The sequence below is a fragment of the Colius striatus genome, chromosome 16 (assembly GCF_028858725.1).
Source record: "Colius striatus isolate bColStr4 chromosome 16, bColStr4.1.hap1, whole genome shotgun sequence".
Classification (NCBI taxonomy): Eukaryota; Metazoa; Chordata; class Aves; order Coliiformes; family Coliidae; genus Colius; species Colius striatus.
In genome coordinates this window covers 1,869,059-1,888,266 of record NC_084774.1, presented here as the reverse complement: position 1 = coordinate 1,888,266, position 19,208 = coordinate 1,869,059, and the positions used below count along the sequence as shown (strand labels likewise).

Genomic DNA, 19,208 nt, shown 5'->3' with positions numbered 1-19,208 from the left:
CCCCCCGCCCCCGGCCCCGGCCCGCCCGCCCCCGGCTGTCACCGCCGCCGCACCGGGCGGCCGAGCCCCCGCCCCGCCGAGCCCCCGCGCCGCTACCTGGCGGCGGCGGCACCCCCGGGACCCCCGCCGGGAACGGGGCTCGGGCCTCCGCTCCCGCCCGGCCCCGGGCGGCGGCAACGGCCCCCGCAGCCGGACAGGGGCTCCCAGCCACGGACGCCCGCCCAACGGGGACACCCCAGCCGGGGGCTCACCCAGGGACCTCCCCGCAAGGCACCGCACGAGCTCCTTTCCCCCGGCCGTGCTGAGGCTGAGTCCTGTCCCTGAGCACCGTGGGGCTCAGCCCGAGGTGTCGGAGGGCAGGGAACAGGCCTCGGCGACAGGAGCTGCTGGGGCGGGTGACAGCCCCGAGACAACACTGGGGCTTCGTCTGGGGGCTTTTGACTTGCTAAATGGGAAATGAGAAACTCGGCACATGCCCAGTCCCGTGAGAGTGGAAGGTGTTTCAAAGCAAAGCTGGTGATGGAGGAGGCACCAGGGGGACCTTTGCTGTGTGCTTTGCCAACGGGCAACACTCTCCTACACTTCTCCGCTGCCACAGCAGAGCCCAAGCTGACCTTTTGTGTTCTGGACCCCAAATCCGTTCCATTTCTGCTCACCCACGCTGCTGGGCCAGGATTTGGCTCCTGCAGGATTTTCCCTCCCCATGATGTGGGGATGGGTCACACCTCCAGCCCCTGCAGATGCTCAGGCCAGCAGAGCAGCACCGAGCCCTTGTGTGGCCTTTGCGGGTGGGAGCCCCTGAGAGGAGCTGCTCTGAGCAGTGGTGATGCACCCTGGGGGTCCAGCACCCTCTGGGCTGTATGGAAACAGCCTCACATTGCCCCAGGGGAGGCTGAGGCTGGAGCTGAGGCAGAACTGTTTCCCTGAGAGGGGTGTCAGCCCTGTGCCAGGCTGCCCAGGGAGCTGGGGCAGTGCCCAGCCCTGGAGGGATCCCAAAGCCGTGGGGCTGAGGTGCTGAGGGGTCAGTGCTGGGCTGGGCAGGGTGAGGGCAGGGCTGGGACTGCAGCAGCTTCAAGGGCTTTAATAACCCAAACAATTGTCCTTCCCCAGGCAGAGCGGGGTATTTCATGGCACCCAGCCTCTGAGCTGGCCATGGGGCAGCTCTCCTCTCCCAGGCTCCACCACCTTTGCAGATTCTGCTGCAGCTCCCCTCCCTCCCCTCTCTCTGCTCATAGGGAAAAAGATGGGGATCTGTTTGGGATCCGTTTGGGTATCTCTCTCAGACTGCAAAAAATCTTCCTTTTGGTCCATGCAAAGCTGATTGTGTGGTGCAAGATGTTATTAAATAAGCAAGAAAAGGACAATTCCTTAAAGCATTTGTTTAGTTGCTGCTCAGTGAGTGTCCCTGATGCTGCAGAGATCTCCTGCCCTCCCTCTGGGGTCTGTGCCAAGGCAGAGCTGGCTCCCTGGGCAGCCAGGTTTGCTCCAGCTCCTTGGTAAGGGCTGCCTGAGCCTTCCCTCTCACGGAGACAACTGGGTTGTGGTCGCTGCACCGCCCGGGCTGCAGACAGGGAGTGAGGAAGCAGCTTTGGACAAATCCCACTGGGTGCAGCATCTGGGGAGGGTGCAGCATCTGGGGAGCCAAAACCCCTGAGCAAAGCCGGGCTGGAGCAGGAGCCGGGGAGCTCCCAGCTGATGGGGAACTGGGATCCTCTCTGCATGAGGGGCTGGGCTTGGGGGCATCGCCCAGCCCATCTCCCCGTGCCCTGCAGGGTCTGGCCGGGCCCATTCACATGGTAATGTCGTTAAACTCCAGCAATTGGGAAAACAATCGGGCAGCCAGGGCCGGAGGGGCCGCTGCAAAGCCGAGCAGCCTGGCAGCGCTGGACCTGTCCCGGGCACGACCGCCCCGGCGCACCGCCCGGGATCTCACCGCGCTGCCCGGCCGGGGCTGCGGCAGCTGCGGCGGCGCCTGGCTGTGCCCCGGCCTTGGGGCTCGGCGCCCACGGGCTCCCACGCCAGAGCTCACACGGCCCTTATCAGCTCTCCGTCCCTGCGCTGCCAAAGCCCGGCTCCATGGCCTTGGGCTGGAGGCAGCCTGGTCCCTGCCCAGGGCTGTGGGAGGCTGCCGCGGCCCCTTCAGCGCAGCCCCGGAGGGGGTTCACAGGGCTGAGGGCACTACCCCCCTGCCTGAGCCTCAGGTGGGTGCTGGTGAGGGCCAGCCGGGCTCCGTGGAACCAGCAGCGCCACAGTAACACCCGGTGTCTGGCTGTTGTCACCACAGTCCCGCCGTATGCGCGGAAAGGGCTGTGAGCATCGCCAGAGCAACCGACAGCCGCGGGCACTGTCCCCACCGACAGCCGCGGGCACTGTCCCCACCGACAGCCTCGGGCACTGTCCCCACCGACAGCCGCGGGCACTGTCCCCATCAGCCGCGGGCACTGCCCCCATCAGCCTCGGGCACTGCCCCCACCGACAGCCTCGGGCACTGTCCCCACCGACAGCCTCGGGCACTGTCCCCACCGACAGCATCGGGCACTGCCCCCATCAACAGCCTCGGGCACTGTCCCCACCGACAGCCTCGGGCACTGTCCCCATCAGCCTCGGGCACTGTCCCCACCGACAGTCTCGGGCACTGCCCCCATTGACAGCCCCGGGCACTGTCCCCACCAACAGCCTCGGGCACTGTCCCCATTGACAGCCCCGGGCACTGTCCCCATCAGCCCCGGGCACTGTCCCCACCAACAGCCTCGGGCACTGTCCCCATTGACAGCCCCGGGCACTGTCCCCATCAGCCCCGGGCACTGTCCCCACCAACAGCCTCGGGCACTGTCCCCATCAGCCTCGGGCACTGCCCCCACCGACAGCCTCGGGCACTGTCCCCACCGACAGCCCCGGGCACTGTCCCCATCAGCCTCGGGCACTGCCCCCATCAACAGCCTCGGGCACTGTCCCCACCGACAGCCTCGGGCACTGTCCCCATTGACAGCCTCGGGCACTGTCCCCACCGACAGCCCCGGGCACTGTCCCCATCAGCCTCGGGCACTGTCCCCACCGACAGCCTCGGGCACTGCCCCCATTGACAGCCCCGGGCACTGTCCCCACCAACAGCCTCGGGCACTGTCCCCATTGACAGCCCCGGGCACTGTCCCCATCAGCCCCGGGCACTGTCCCCACCAACAGCCTCGGGCACTGTCCCCATCAGCCTCGGGCACTGCCCCCACCGACAGCCTCGGGCACTGTCCCCACCGACAGCCCCGGGCACTGTCCCCATCAGCCTCGGGCACTGCCCCCATCAACAGCCTCGGGCACTGTCCCCACCGACAGCCTCGGGCACTGTCCCCATTGACAGCCTCGGGCACTGCCCCCACCGACAGCATCGGGCACTGTCCCCATCAGCCTCGGGCACTGCCCCCACCAACAGCCCCGGGCACTGTCCCCAGCGAGCTGGGGGCGGCTGCGAGGGCTGGAGGAGGGTGAAGGCTGGAGCTGGAGCAGGATGAGAGCTGGAGGAGGGTGAGAGCTGGAGGAGGGTGAAGGCTGGAGCTGGAGCAGGGTGAGGGCAGCCCTCTGGGGTGGATGCTGCAGCCACAGACACTGACAGGCCATGGCTCAGCCCAGGGGGAGCAGCTCCATGCCCTTGCTGCTATCCTGCTACCCCTGTCCTGGCCAGGCCAGAGCTCAGCTCAGTCTCCCTGGAGCCAAACTTCCCAGTTGCCCTTCTCAGGACACTTCCACTTTGGCACTCTGTGTTTTATTTTCAGGATGTGGGTGATAAAAGGACCTGGGCAATGGCTGAACAGGCCCCTCCTTTAGTCTTCCTTTGCCCAGGGGTCCCTAGCTCGTATTGTCTTTCTCCTTTTTCCATGAAGTTGAGAGCTGCTGAGCTCTGACCTTGGGACACTCAGAGCCTGTTGTCTCACTCAAGAAGCCAGGGATGATCTTCTCCACGTGCTTCGCTTTCCATCAACCCACCTACAGCAGCACCTGCATTTTGGTGCTTGTCCCTCAGGCTTCAAAGTCCTGCAACACAGCCCCGTCTTTGTCACCCAGGTAACGTCCTGATCCACCTGCAAACGGCTGCAGGAGGTGGAGGTAGGACTCCCTTTCACATGGGCTCTTCCCATATGTACCCCAGTGCCCACTGGCCATGTTTTAACCGCTCTGCTGGCACTGGGGAGGGGGGATACCCTCTCCTGCCAGCCCCGTGGTGTAAGCACGGCCATGCCAGTGCCGGGGCCTCAGACACAGCCTGTGGAGATGCTGAAGGCAGCCCCAGGGCTGCCCACTCCCCACACAGGCTCACAGGCTGCCCTCTGGGCTCAGGGAGGCTGAGCACGGCTCTGGGACCAGCTGCCTGCACAGGAGGTGTCCTGCAGCGTGGCAGAGGCCTGGCAGGAGGCCCTTTCCCACGCCACTCGGTTTATTTCCAGCATCAGCCCATCCAGCCCAAAGTGACATCCATGAGATACTCACTTTGGTGTGTGTCCTGGCAAAAGGGCTTTGCACAAAGCATCCTGCCCTCCTGTAGCCTTCAGGCTTGGCATTGCACTGTGCAAGTGGGAGAGTTGGGTTTTGTCCCCTGGTAGAGGAAGGAGCTCGGCATGTCCAGCCTGGGGCAGAGCACCAGCCCTCACCCTGGGGAGCTCCCTGCAGAGAGCACCCGCAACCCTTCACATCTCCATCTCCCTCCTAATTTAGTTCATCTTTCCTTGTGTAGGCAGTGTCTGGGAAACAGAAGCACTGAGAACCAAGGGGAAGCTTTTCTCCCATGGGTCAGGTCCCAGGTGAGAGCACAGCCCAGGGCCTGGCAGGGCTGAGTGTGATGGGGCTGCTGAGCCCCCTGAAGCTCCCACAGACCCTGTCTGGGCTGTCCCAGTGCACTGGGGTTATCTCTGGCATGTACTGGGCCCTCACCAGGTTCTGTGTTGGCCATCACATTCTCTCCCATTTTGAATGCATGAAATTCATCCTTCCAGGGCAGGGAGATGGGCTGACTGAGCAGCATGTAGGGCAGTAGCTTTGCAAAGCAGGAGCCCCATGTGCTCCCCCATCTGTGTCAGGGTGGTGATAAGAAACCAAGCCAAGGGGACAGTCCCTCTCCCTGCTGTCTCTGCCCGCTCAGAGCCCCAGGGACCCCCCAGCACAGAGGCCGAGCAGTGACCCTCAGCAAAGCTGGAAATTGATGCTCAGGATGAATTTCTGCGGGCTGGGAGCGATCTGCCTTCAGCAGCTGCCCTGCTGCCAGGGCCCGGGGTGCCCAGCGTGCCAGGTGGGCAGCGGCTCGGCACAGCCCGGCGCTGGGGCAGCCACGGGCAGCACGTCTCCACGCACACCCAGGGGTTTTATACACCACTTTGGCTTCCCAAAGCCCCCAGATCACAGACTCCAAAGCCAGAAAGCAGCCAGGGAGGAGGACACAGAGCAGGGTTTCTTTCGTGAGGGAGTGTGGGAGAAGAGAGGCTTTCCTCTGTGTGCTACAGCCCCGAGACGGGGGTCACGCAGGCTCGGGGCAGCCAAAATCCCCCCGGCCATGGGCCGCTGGGATGCTCCCCCCAGGCCCAGGGACTGGCAATGGAGGGGTCAGAGGGGGTCAAGGGCTGCTTGTGGGGGGGTCCCAGCCAGGCTAGGGGTCGCAGGGGGTGAACCTGTGGGTGGGAGAGGTGATGGGAGGGGAAGCCTGGGGCCGATGACGGGCACACAGCGGCACGGGGCCGGGATCCAGTGTGGGGTGCTGGTCCTGGGAGGGGGTTCCCACGTGGGGCAGCGAGGGGGGCTGAGGGGCAGGGGCTGTGCAGGAGGAGGCAGGGGGGTGTATGGCCCAGGGCTCTAATCGTCCTTGTCCTTGGCCCCGTGCTTCAGGATGCGGGTGAACTCCACATAGTTGAAGTTGCCCTTCTTGTCGATGGGCGCCTCCCGGTACATCTCGTCCACCTCCTCGTCGGTGAACCGGTCGCCCATGGTGGTCAGCAGCTCCCGCAGGTGGTCCTCGTGGATGAAGCCTGCAGGGATGGCGGTGCTGGCATGAGCAGGGGCACTGTGGGAGGGCCGAGGCAGGTCTGTCCCTGCCTCCCCCAACACGTCCCGTGCAGCTCCCCTGTCCTGGCGCTGCTCAGGGCCTGTCCCTGCTGTGCTGGCACCAGTGTTGGCCCCGACTGCTGCTGAGGGACCCCCTGGCCCTGGCCCTGACTGCTGCTGAGGGACCCCCCTGGCCCTGGCCCTGGCTGCTGCTGAGGGACCCCCCTGGCCCTGGCTCTGGCTGGGGCTGAGGGACCCCCCTGGCCCTGGCCCTGGCTGCTGCTGAGGGACCCCCCTGGCCCTGGCTGCTGCTGAGGGACCCCCTGGCCCTGGCCCTGGCTGGGGCTGAGGGTCCCAGCCCTGGGGACGCAGCGGGGGCCGCCCGGGCAGTGCCGCTACCTGAGGCGTCCTCGTCGAAGCAGGCGAAGGCGTTGCGGATCACGTCCTCCGGGTCGGTGCCGTTCAGCTTCTCCCCGAACATGGTGAGGAACATGGTGAAGTTGATGGGCCCTGGTGCCTCACTCATCATGCCCTCCAGGTACTCGTCGGTGGGGTTCTTCCCTGTGGACACAGGAACCAAACCCACATCTTTCCTCTGTGCCCCTGGGAGCTGACACCCGGCACGGCCCGAGGAGAGGGGCAGCCACGGCCACACACGGGCCTCTGGCACTGCCCTGGCACTGCCCCTACTACGGACACACAGGGCAGTGTAACCCCTCTGCCCCTGGCCTCGCCCCTCTCTGCTCCCAGAGCTCACGGGGAGGACAGGCCCGTCCAGAGCGGGTCTGGCTGCCAGGGCAATGGCTGACAGAGCTCCCAAAGCGCTGCAGGTTACCGCAGGCAGCGGGAGGTGGGAGCCACGGCTGCAGCCGAGGACAAGGCGCTCTGCAGGGCCGGGCCCACCAGGCCCAGCCGGCTGCTGGGCTCAGGGACCCTCCTGTCAGCTGCCTGAGAGCACCCGGGGGGCTCTGTCCCAAAGGGGACGACCCCTGGGGTGTTCTGCAGTGAGACCACTCAAATACACAAGGGGTTGCTCCTCAGGCAGAGCTGCTCCAACCCTAAGGCTCTCTTCGTTGGAGTAAGCAGGGCTGAAAGAGCAGCACAGGGAGCTGCTGCCCTCAAGCATCTCCACAAACACCTTCCACGCTGCCAGCAGAGAACTCTCCCGCCTCTGAACTCCCCCGCTGTGCCCGGGGGAGCCCACCAAATTGCCCTGAGGCCCGGCCAGCCCACGTGCCGAGGCTCTGGGGGGCAGGAGGGAAGGGGCTGCTCACCCAGGGACGCCAGCATGTCATGCAGATCCTCCTTGTCAATGAAGCCGTCGCGGTTCTGGTCGATCATGTTGAAGGCTTCCTTGAACTCCTGGATCTGCGACTGGTCGAACATGGCGAAGACGTTGGAGGTGGCGCGCTGGGGACGCTTCTTGGTGGTCTTGGCTTTGGCCCGTTTGCTGGACATCTTGGCGGCTTTGGGGAAACCTGAGGCAGGGCAGCGGGGTCAGGAAGCCAGAGCAGAGGCAGGAGCACAAGCCCCAGCACCTCCAGCCCCGTGCCTCAGTTTCCCCAGTGGTCACCCAGTTTGGCGGCTGGTGAGCTGCGGCAGCTGCAGGGACATGGGGACAGGGGCCACTCGGGCTCTGACGAGTGCCTTGGCCAGTGCTCTCTGGGACCCCTCCCCAGGGCTGTCCCCACACCCGCACCCCCCCCAGGCACAGGGAGGTGTGAAGCCCTGCACCCGACACCCCCCACTCATCAGATATCCCCCACTCATCAGATATCCCCCACTCATCAGATACCCCCCACTCATCAGATATCCCCCACTCATCAGATACCCCCCACTCATCAGATATCCCCCACTCATCAGACACCCCCCACTCATCAGATATGCCCCACTCATCAGATATCCCCCACTCATCAGCCCCGGGCCCCAGGCGGCGGTTGCCTCGGCATTTTGGGCAGAGCTTTGCCATGCCCCCTCCCCACCCCCTCCCCAGCCCACCCGGGGCTCCAAGCATCCCCCATCCCGCTGCAGCCCCCAGCCACAGCCCGGGGGTGGGCTCTGCTCGGCACCCAGCACCCAGCGGGAAGGGGTTATCTGCTCCGGGCACATTCCTTACATACCGCCGCCTCCCTTCCCCCTCCATCCATACCCGGCCCCGGCCGGGCCAAAGGCCGCTGCCCACCCCCCGCCTCCCGCCCACGCTCTGCCGGGCAGCCCACAGGAGCCCACAGGAGCCCACAGGAGCCCTCGGGGAGCCCACGGGGCTGGGGGGAGGCGTGGGGGGCCGGGGGGTCCCTGCGGGGAGGGGGCGGGCGGCTGAGCCACGCCAGCGCTGTCCTCGCAGGTAATGAGGAGAGGGGCAAAGAGGGCGACGGGCAGAGCCCCGGGCACGGCAACGGGACCAGGAGAACCCAAAGCCAGGTCTTCCCGAGGGCGTCCTGCCCCAGTCCGTGCCCAGCAGAGCCCCTGCCCACCCCAGACCCTGTCCCAGCCTCTGAGGAGGGGGCTGGTGCCGTCCTGCACCTGCCAGGCTGAGGGATGCAGACAGTGTCTGACACCCTGTGCCAGGGTGCTGGGGACCCAAACGGGGTGCTCAGCCCCGCTATTCACTCCCCATCTCGCCTGACAGGAGGGTGCTCAGACCCTCCCCGGCCAAATCCTGCCAAGCGTACCTCAGCGAGGTGCCGGCCCGGCAGCGGGATGGTGCGGGCTGCCAGCTCAGCACGGCCCTGTGAGGAGCCTGGGCTGAGGTCGGCCCAAGCAGACGCTGCCCAGAGCCCTCCTGGCTGTGCCACGGCCCCTTCTCCCTCCCACGCAGCCTGGGGCTCGCCCTCCCCGCCTGGGTCAGGCTGGGCCTGGGGAGCAGCTGCTGCGGGAACCTTGGGAATTAATTCCATGGGGGAAGAGCAGAGCATTGCTCCCCTGCCCTGCTCTGCTGTGTGCCCACAGCAGGGCTGCCTGGGCTCCTGCCTTCCCTCACAGGGCACACGGAACCACATCACGTTGTGTGACACAGCACAAAGAAGCCCCCCAGTGGGCTGAGTGCCAGTAGCTGTGCCAGCAGCCCTGCCCAGCTGCTCTGGGCACACACTGCCCCGGGAGCTGCCTTCAGCTGTGCCTGTAATGCTGATGCACCCCTGGGACTGCAGGGTCCCTCCCCATCAGCCCCCAGCGCTGCCTCAGACAGAGCAAACAGCCTTCTCCTGCCCCACACAGCTGACAGCTCTGCCCACTTTCAGCTCTTTCCCTCCCCTCCAGCAGAGAGGCTGGAGCAGCCCCCAGCCCAGTCCCAGGCTCCTCTGGATGGGCTGCACGGGATGGATGGCCCAGGGCTAAGCGCCAGATCCCAGCTCCAGTGTCAGTGCAGTCAGGGCTGCCCGGCACACGGTGCCCAGCCAAGCCCAGAGCAGGCCGAGGACTCTCCCCCCATCCCAGCAGCCGCTCCCAGAGAGCCTGGCAGCACCCACTGAGCCCACGCTGGGCCCTTCACCTGCAGGGACATGCTCTATGTGCCCCTGGGGACAGTCCCTCTGCTCATGAGCCCCAGCTGCCGGAGTGCCCTGGCTGGCACCCAGCACCAAACAGCACCCATCAAATCACCTGCCATCCCCCAAACGCTTGTTCCTTTCCCAGTGCCAACCAGGAAAGGGGCATTTGCCAGCTGAGGAGAGCAGCAGGATGGAGAGCAGCACTCAACAGCCCTTTGCTGTGCCAGGACAGAGCTGGCAATCAAAGCTCTGCAGCTGCCCCACAGTACTGGGCTCAGCTTTCAAAATACTGCAGGGGCAGCAGCAGGGGCAGGGGCAGCAGCAGGGGCAGGGGCAGCAGCAGCAGGGGCAGGGGCAGCAGCAGGGGCAGGGGCAGCAGCAGGGGCAGGGGCAGCAGCAGCACCCACTCCCAAGAGATGGTTGTTACAGGGATCAACTGATTTTGACAGCACTTGGTTTTGCTGTTTGATCTAAAATATGCCCTGGAAAGATGCTGAGGCCAAGGTGCAGCTGGGCCTAGTTCTCTCCTCATCACTCCCTTTCTGCTCTTTGGGCCCAGTGGGACTTGGGAAGAGACTTTTTGGAGTTGGTGTGGGGACAAAGTGCCTTTTGCATGAGACAGAAGCGATTTGCAGCGAGGTCTGAACCAACTGGGACAGTTGGTCTAAAAAGTTCATAAGCTGGTAAAGAAACTAGTTTTAAAGAGCAAAGATCTGCAGTTATCAGGAAAAGAAACTGCCTTGTGTTTCCTGCTCTGTAAAAGCCCAACGAGCAGCTCCCTCTTGGTGCCCCTTCCTGACCGTGCTGGGGAGGGGGATGAGCCACACACGGGCCAGGATGTCTCACACGGAGCAGTGAGCAGGGAGCAGCTCACCTTCCCTGCCTAAGCTGCTGTTAAACCATCCCCTTCCTCCAGCACAGCCCTGCTCAGGATGCCCCGGGCTGTGGCATTACCCAGCCCCGTCCCACTGCCCGAGGCTGCTGGGGCAGTGCCAGAGGCACCGGGAGTGGCAGGAGGAGCCGCAGGAGGAGCTCCCGTCCCGCGGGGCACTGCAGGAGGGGATGCTCTGCTGCTCCCTCTTCAGCCTCTAGTGAGAGGGGTGAGAGAAAGGGAGTTTGGAGGTGAGGGGAAAGCAGAAGGCGCCGGGCAGGTTGTGTGTGCAGAGGGGAGGGAGCGGGGCAGCCGCGAGGAGCCAGATCCTGGGGTGCAGCAGCTGCGAGGGCTCAGCGCAGGAGTTGTGCTGGGGCTCGGCTGGAACTGCAGCAGACGGTTTGAGTCGCCGTCCTCCAGCAGCTTTAGGGGACACGGAGCTCCCTGTGCCCATGGGGTACCTGCGGCCCCGAAGTGCAGCCTCTGGGACCGCCGCGGGAAGACGACGCGCAGCCAGAAGCACCCGCAGCAGACCCAGCAACCCCCCCGTGCCCAGGGAAACTGGGCCAGCGGGCAGAAGGTCTTCCTGGCCTCAGGCCACCAGTATAACATGCCCTGGACTGGGCTTGATGTTTTCCCAGGAGATTTAAGGGTCTCACCTCGTTGGGGGAATGTGGCAGCAGCGCGTCAGAGGGGGAGGTGACCGCAGACTCCTCCTACAGCCGCAGAGCCTGCCAGGGGGAGAGGGAAAACATGCAAGTGACTGAGGAAACACGACCATCTTTGGTCAGCAGCCGTGGTTGTTGACACTTGGGGATGCTCCCGCTCCAAAAAATGCCGCTCCAGCCGCCGCCTGCTCCTGCACATCCGTGTTCTGGAGCCTCCCTGGCTTTTATCAGCTGTAACCCTTCGTACCAAAAGAGCACGCAGGGAGGGAAGCCAAAGGCACCTCAAACCTTCACACACAAGGCTAAACAAAACAGAGTGTTCCTCTGTGTTTAAATCTGAGGGAAATGAGCTACATAAAGCTTTTCTGCCATACAGCAGTGTAATGCCTCAGCTGCTCATGGGTCACTGAGGAGTTGTCTGGAGCATCTAGATCTTGGGTCTGGCTGTCAGCAGAAAAACTTGAGGTAAAAGCAGATGTTCCAGAGAGGAACAGCTCTCAGGACGGGAGGTGGGTGAAGCCCTGGGTGGCAGGATCTGCCTTTGCAGCACGGCTGTCCTGGGAAAGCTGGGATGTCCCAGCACCAAGTCATCGCCGGCAGCTACAGAGAGCTTTGCTCGGGACTCATCCCCACCCCTCTGGCTGGGACATCCCTGCGGGGACCACAGCGGTTCCTGGAGGGAGGCACTAGGTCCCTCTGGCCGTGGCATTGCCCCGTTCTCAGGGCTGACCCAGCAACATCTCCAGCACTGCAGCAGCCGTAGGGCAGCAGGGACTGCTCCCTCCCGCTCTCCCAGGGGCAGCCGTCCCCTCCCATCCTTCTGCTTCCCTCCGAGCCGTCCCAGCTCCCTCCCCCCACATAGGGGCTGCCCAGGCTCCATCCATCCCACCCCACCGCGGCTGCCCCAGCTCCCTCTTGCCCGGTCCATCGGGGCCGTTTCAGCTCCCACCCGCCTGCCCGGTCCATCGGGGCTGCCCCCGGCTCCATCCATCCCACCGCACCGCAGCTGCCCTGGCTGCATCCCGCCCGCTCCATCGGGGCTGCCCCCGGCTCCATCCATCCCACCGCACCGCAGCTGCCCTGGCTGCATCCCGCCCGCTCCATCGGGGCTGCCCCCGGCTCCATCCATCCCACCGCACCGCAGCTGCCCTGGCTGCATCCCGCCCGCTCCATCGGGGCTGCCCCCGGCTCCATCCATCCCACCGCACCGCAGCTGCCCTGGCTGCATCCCGCCCGCTCCATCGGGGCTGCCGCGCTCGCTGCCGTCCCGTCCCGTCCCGTCCCGGGGTCCGGGGCCGCGGGGAGCCGCCTCACCTGGAGCGGAGCGGGGCGCTGCGGGCGCTGCTCTGCCGGCGCTCCGCGGGGCTGTGAGGGGCGGCCGTCGGGGCGGGCGGGCAGCGGGGCCCCGGGGCGGTGCCGCCCGCCCGGCCCGGCCCATACAAGGCAGAAGAATGCGGCGGGGTCGGGGCTCCCGGCCTTATATAGACGAAAGGGCAGCGGGAGCGGCCCACGCGTGTCCGCTGTGGAAGCCGCGTGTCCGGTGGCCCCGTGGGCCGGGAGGATGCTGCGTTCTGCAGAGCGTGGGCACCCACGGAGGACACGGCCAGGGGCCAACGGGTGGGGGTTTGCAGCTCTGGCTGCAGCGGCACGGCCGGGGCAGGTCCCTGGCAGGGAGCAGGAGGCTGCCCGGGGACCACCGGCATGGCTGGGTTGTGTGGAGCGGCCTTGAGGGCACCTGAAGGCTGAAAGCCTCTGCCAAGGGACCTGGGGACCACACGGGCACAGGCATGGGGGGCAACAAGGCAAAGCAAACAGACAGTGCCAGGCTCTGTTCTGCCTGGGGCTGCCAGCGCCAGAAGGACTCGGTTAAACACACCCTCCATGCTCCTTTAAAACCTAGCCTGGAGTGGAGAGCAGCCAGAGCCCTGCCCTGCCCCAGCTGGGACCTGGAGCCCTGGGGTGTGGGGATGGGGAGCTCCTGCCCTTCGCCTGCAGCAGGATGGGCACTGTGCCTGACAGTCCTCTGCAGGGCAGCAGCTCTTGCTCATGGTTCCTTCCCACCAGCTTGTGGGTTGAGGTAAGTTGTGCACAGAGGAACCTCCTGAGGTTCACCAAGGGCAAGGGCGGAGTCCTACACCTGGGGAGGAACAACAGGATAGCCTGGGGATGACCTGATGGGGAGCAGCTCTGCAGAGAGAGAGCTGGGAGCGCTGGTGGGTAGCAAATAAACATGAGCAGCAGGGTGGTCTCATGGGCCAGAAGCCAATGGCAGCCTGGGGGCAGCACGAAGAGTGTGGGCAGCAGGGCAAGGGAGGTTCTGCTCCCCCTCTGCTCTGCCCTGCTGAGGCCTCATCTGGAGTCCTGTGTCCAGTTCTGGGCTCCCCAGCTGCAGAGGGACAGGGAACTGCTGGAGAGAGGCCAGTGCAGGGCCAGCAAGATGATCAGGGGACTGGAGCATCTGCCTTACGAGCAAAGGCTGCGGGACCTGGGGCTGTTCAGCCTGGAGGGGACTGAGGGGGGAGCTCAGCAAGGCTGATAAATCCTTAAAGGCGGGTGCCAGCAGGATGGGGTGACGCTTTTTTTGTAGCACCAGTGCAGGACGAGGGGCGCCGGGCGCGGGCTGGGACACAGGCAGCGCCCCCGGCCCGGGACAAACTGCTGGGCGCTGGGGTGAGGGAGCCCCGGCCCAGGCTGCGCAGGGAGGGCGTGCAGGTTTCCAAACGCGCCTGGACACGTCCCCGTGCCCCCTGAGCGAGGGGAACCTGCTTTGGCAGGGGCTGGAGCAGCTCTGCGGGGCCCCGCACGCCCCCTGCCCGAGCCCGCCGCGCGCGCGCGCGCCGCGGCCTGGCCCCTCTCCCGCGCCGTAGCGGGGGGCGGGTCTCCGCCGCGTCACGTGGGACGCGAGGAGCGGCCGCGATTGGCGGAGCGGGGGGGGGGCGCGGGCGGGTGACGGCGCGCGGCGGGCGCTTCCGGGCCGGCGGCGGGACCATGAGCGGCGCGCGGCGCAGGGAGGAGCTGCCGCACGCGCCGCAGCACGCGCTGCCCAACGGCCGCTCGGCCTGGGGAAAGGCGCTGCGCAGCCACGCGGCCTGGAGCGACAAGGTGCGGCCGGGGCACGGAGCCCGCGGGGACACGGGGCGGGACGGCGCTCCCGGGGGGGACACGGGGCCGGGACGGCGCTCCCGGGGGGGACACGGGGCCAGGACGGCGCTCCCGGGGGACACGGGGCGGGACAGCGCTCCGGGGGGGGGACATGGGGCCGGGACAGCTCGCCCGCGGGGACACGGGGCCGGGATGGAGCCCGCGGGGACACGGCGCGGGACAGAGCCCGCGGGGACACGGGGCGGGACAGAGCCCGCGGGGGACGCGGGGCGGGACGGAGCCCGCGGGGTACACGGGGCGGGACGGAGCCCGCGGGGGACACGGGGCGGGACGGAGCCCGCGGGGGGACACGGCGCTCCCGGGGACACGGGGCGGGACGGAGCCCGCGGGGACACGGGGCCGGGACGGAGCCCACGGGGCCGGGACGGAGCCCGTCCATGAGGGGAGGGACGGTCGTTCTGAGACGTCCCGGGAAATCCCACTGTGGATCCCCACCCAGACAGACGGTGCGCGACGAAGCTGAGGAGGAGTGTGGGGGAAGGGGGCTGAGGGGAGACAGCAACATTCCTTGACAGGAGGCAGCAGGGACCTGGGGGTCGGGCTCTGCTCCCCAGTGACAGTGACAGGACAAGAGGAAACAGCCTCACATTGCCCCAGGGGAGGTTGAGGCTGGGGCTGAGGCACAACTGTTCCCTGAGAGGGGTGTCAGCCCTGTGCCAGGCTGCCCAGGGAGCTGGGGCAGTGCCCAGCCCTGGAGGGATCCCAGAGCCGTGGGGCTGAGGTGCTGAGGGCTGTGGGTCAGTGCTGGGCTGGGCAGGGTGAGGGCAGGGCTGGGGCTGCAGCAGCTTCAAGGGCTTTAACAACCAAAACGATTCTGTTCCATGTTGGTGCTGTATTCTTTCTTACCCAACAAACTTGCCCTTCCAGTTCTTTCTAATGCACATGTGGCACATCTGCTGTACCACAGCCTACAGCAGACCCAGCTCTTCCCTGCTGCTCAGGCCTAGAGCCAAGGAAAACACAAGCTGCGTTTATACTCAGCTCAGTTAAACTTGGCTTTTGGGTTAAACTCTTCTAGGATTAAATAAGAAGTCATATAATTTAAAGAAAACTAGAGGTATAATCTACTTCAGTAAGCTGGAGGAAAACCATGCTTGAACTGCAGCTGAGCTGTCAGGCCTGGAGGGAAAGGGCAGCAGCCAGAGCAGTTTCTCTCTTGGGGTGTCAGTGAGCAGGGTCATGTCCTGGCTGGCCAAGAGCAAGGTCTGGCTGGTTGTCTGGTGTGGGCAGCCTCCTTAACTGTTCCTGCCCCACCATCTCCTGTGGAAATGGGATTTGCTCTCTACAAGATCCCATGTGTGTGCTCAGCTCACATGTTCAGCTGGTGTTTGTCACCAAACCTTCCATGTGTGAGAAACAACACGTCAGCCCCGGGTGTCCCAGTGCCTGGGCACAGTGAAGCCTCTCCTGTGCATGAGCCTGTGTGCAGGATGCTCCAGGTGCCTGCTCCTGCTGCTGTCCCAGGGCAGCTCTGAGCTCCTCTGGCATTCCAGGGCCTGCCCTACCCTGGCTGCTCCCTGCTTTGCTGCCTGTGCCTTGCCAGGTGGAGCAGAAGCAGACTCTGCCCCTGCTCTTCCTCGGGGCGGCAATCTGTGTCGCTTTTTTCCTACCAGTTGCTGTTGCTCCCAGAAGTGGTGGGGCTGGGGGGCAGGGGAGCTCACCCCCTCCTGACAAATGGAGCAGGAGTTTGGGAGCTAGCAAGGGGACCAATGACAGGCCATGGCAGTGTTTTACCCAGGGAGGTGCTGGAGTCACTGTCCCTGGAGGGGTTTCAGAGCTGGTGGGTGTTGCACTGAGGGCAGTGGGATGGGCTGGATGAGCTGAAAGGGCTCTGCCAGCTGAAACCATTCTGTGTTTCTTTTTAAACAAAAAGGAAACATAGCAACTGTTGCAATCTCTGCTGTGCTTTGTGTCTGCTGTGCTTTATCTCTGCTGGGCTTTCTCTCCCCAGGACGAGTTCCTAGATGTGATCTACTGGTTCCGGCAGATCATCGCTGTTATCCTGGGGATCATCTGGGGAGTGGTTCCACTGAAGGGCTTCGTGGGGATAGCAGTGTAAGGTTCCTTTCCTGCTCTATCTCGTGTCCTTTGCCCTGGTGGGACTTGCCTCGGTGCCTGGGTTGAAGCTGTGCTGTGGCAGGGACTGGCAGCCTGCTGTGCCTCTTGGAGCCAGCCCGGCCTCCCAGGCTGCTGTTTGGCATGAAATGCATAACCTGTCTTCAGCAGCCTCTTGGTCTCCTCAGCCTGAATCTTGCTTTTTAGAGTTATGGTTGATTTGATTTTGATGAAAGGGGGCAGGGGTGGAAGGAGGGAGTGAGAGGCTGCACTGACTGTGGCCTGTGCCTGCCAGTGTGAGCAGGGGCTGTGTGTGCTGCCTGCTGTGGCCACCTGAGAAGTAAGGCCCATGGAGGGGAAGGTGTGGTGGGCTTTCTCGGAGAGGAGGTTCTGTTAGTAGATGACAGGGGCAGCTTCTCTTTGAAAAGGAAAAGGTTTCTTCGAAACACCAAAGGCAGCAGGTAACAAGCAGGCAGAGCCGACTCGAGGCAGCTTCCTGCTGTGGTGAGCACTCTAAGCTGTGACAGCAACATTTTTTTGGCCCTGGCATGTGCCTGAAAGTCTCTGGAGGGACCCCAGAGATGGGAGAGACATCCCTGAACGCTGTGTGGGGAGGCACCCTGGGGAGTCTCCGCTGGCCTAGTCAAGGTCTCCTGGTCAAGCTCACGACCTCACAGCTTTTCTTAGCAAAGTTGATGTGTCAGGAGTGTCCTGACTGTGGCAAGAAAGTGGAGGGAGCAGCACCAAGAAAAAAACAAACCCCAAACTGTTTGAAATGTAGGGAGCTGGGGCCATAAAGCAGCAACACTCCCACGGGAGCAACAGCCACCTACAGACAGTTACTGCTGCGGTGCTGCCAGGAACAGGCGTGCAGCAGCTGAGCATTGTTCTTCCTCACTCATCCAGTAACCTTCAGGACCTCAATCAATTCCTGTGCTAAGTGCTAACAAGGAGTAAAAGTGACTTTATGTACAGTGGAAAAGCTAAAAGCTTCTGGGAGCGTGTGTGTGGCTTCCCTGTGGCATGTGGCTGTGTGCCTGCTCCCAGCCACTGAACCCGGTGTGTGGCAGCCACCTTCCCCTTCCTGCACAGCCTGTCCTGCCTCAGGCTGCCCCAGCCCTGCAGGCACGTGTGTCTAAGGACAAACAAAGCTCACAGGAGTCTGTTGGCACAGACTTGGGAGTGCTGAGGGTTGTCTGCAGGGGAACCCCTGAGGGCACTGCTGAGGCTCCTCTCACCTCCTCCTCCCTGGGTTTGAGTCTATCACAGCACAGAGCTCAACAGGCCTCCCTCTGAGAGCCAGGGGGTGGGTCCTGTGTGGGAGCAGGACTGCTGGTGATCTGCAGGGCAGCAGGGGTTGCAGGTCAGATGCCCTCCAGGTGCCTGGGAAGCCTTGCAGGGCCAGGGCTGCGCTCTGCTTCCTGGGCTGCAGATGAGAGGTTTGGCTGCTGCGTTGCTGTGGGGGGTGGGACACCCACACCCTGTGTCACCGAAACAACGGTTCCTCGTCTCCTTCTTCCAGGTTCTGCCTGATCAATGCTGGTGTTCTGTACCTCTACTTCAGCAGCTTCCAGCAGATAGATGAGGAGGAGTATGGTGGGACGTGGGAGCTGACAAAGGAAGGATTCATGACGTCTTTTGCACTGTTTCTGGTAATGCCTCCTGCTTGCTTTGAGTTGGTTGGTGAATTGTGCTGGTACACTGGCTGGGGGACAAGATGGGGAAGAAGAGTAAGGTGAGGAGAGACATGAGTTCACATCATTTAATGAGGAGTTGGTTGGGAAACTGCAAACCCAACAGCTCCTGGCTATGAAAGCAGTGCTCATGCTGGGCTTTCTCTGTAGGGAAGGATGCAGGAAGAGGCAGCTGCACTGCATCCACCACATCACCTCCCGTCCTCTGTCCCAGCTCTCCTGCTGGGCTTTCATCTAGAGCTACTTACACCCAAACTGGTGCTTGAGGGGGTCTTTGCTTTCCATTGAAGCCCCCCACGAGTCTCTGACTATGCTCACCATTGGATGTGCTGGTGTTTCTAACTCGCTAGAGGGGCTGTGGCTCGACTTTGGTGGGGAGAAGCTTTGTGGCACGTGAACATCCCTCTGAGACCACCTCAGAGCTGGAACCGAGTCCCAGTCCTCTGCTGAGAGCAAGGCACGAGGCAGCTTTTCTGTGTCTGAGCCTTCTGCAGAGGCACCACCATAACCTTCCTTTCCCCTCCACAGGTTGTCTGGATAATCTTCTACACTGCCATCCACTATGATTGACACAGTCTGTGGCTCTTGCCTGGTAAATTGGTCATCAGTGAATCAAGAAAGTTTTAATAAGTGATGGTTTGTGGTGGCCTGGTGGGAGGTGGGAGGGAAATCAGCTCCCTCCGAAGCAGTGGCCGCATCAGCCTTGGGGAGCCCCAGCTCTGCTGCTGGAGGAGTCCCTCTCCCTTCCATAGACCTGTCAATTGTTGGAACTATTAAAAAGCCATTGGAATATTTGGAAGTGGTTCAAGACTGTTCAAACTGGGAACTTTCTGTGACTCTAGCCAGTAACTCTCACAGACCTGTGTGCTGAAGGTTTGAATCTGTTAATGTGTGTATGCCCTTCAGATTGAAACCTCCCATTAAATCCTCACTTGTCTTCCACCATGGCCCCTCAGACACACCTTCCCGAGGCAGCTGTAGGGTAGGTGGGAGGAAGGTGCTGTGCTGCAGCCCCTGGGTAGGAGCTGAGTGGCTGTCCTTAGTGTGGCTTTGCAGGAGGCAGGGCTGACCTGATTGAGCAGGCTGCGTTCTTGCCGTGTCTCATACTTGTTGTTTCATTTGCCCATCAGTTCTTGACCACACTTTTTAAATGGTCTTTGCTGAATAAAGGTTTATAAGCAATTTTCCCAGAAAGAACTGTGATTGCTTTGGTTAAGGAAGGTGTGTGCAGGAGGCTTAGAAACCTCGCTGT

The 19,208-nt window shown here is 63.6% G+C and overlaps 2 protein-coding genes across 2 annotated transcripts; one reads left to right on the top strand and one right to left on the bottom strand.

Annotated features, from left to right (window-relative positions):
- Positions 1 to 5,413: 5,413 nt before the first annotated feature.
- Positions 5,414 to 12,446, bottom strand: MYL9 (myosin light chain 9). The gene is made up of 5 exons (XM_062009284.1): positions 12,360 to 12,446; positions 11,037 to 11,108; positions 7,293 to 7,496; positions 6,418 to 6,579; positions 5,414 to 6,002 (listed from the first exon to the last, which is right to left on the bottom strand). The coding sequence occupies exons 3-5, from the start codon at positions 7,474 to 7,476 to the stop codon at positions 5,830 to 5,832; spliced, it is 519 nt and encodes a 172-aa protein (XP_061865268.1). The 5' UTR covers positions 7,477 to 7,496; positions 11,037 to 11,108; positions 12,360 to 12,446; the 3' UTR covers positions 5,414 to 5,829.
- Positions 12,447 to 14,003: 1,557 nt separating this feature from the next.
- Positions 14,004 to 18,755, top strand: RAB5IF (RAB5 interacting factor). The gene is made up of 4 exons (XM_062009285.1): positions 14,004 to 14,147; positions 16,159 to 16,262; positions 17,785 to 17,914; positions 18,485 to 18,755. Exons 1-4 carry the CDS (start codon positions 14,034 to 14,036, stop codon positions 18,524 to 18,526), a joined length of 390 nt encoding a protein of 129 aa, XP_061865269.1. The 5' UTR covers positions 14,004 to 14,033; the 3' UTR covers positions 18,527 to 18,755.
- The last annotated feature ends 453 nt before the right edge of the window (positions 18,756 to 19,208 follow it).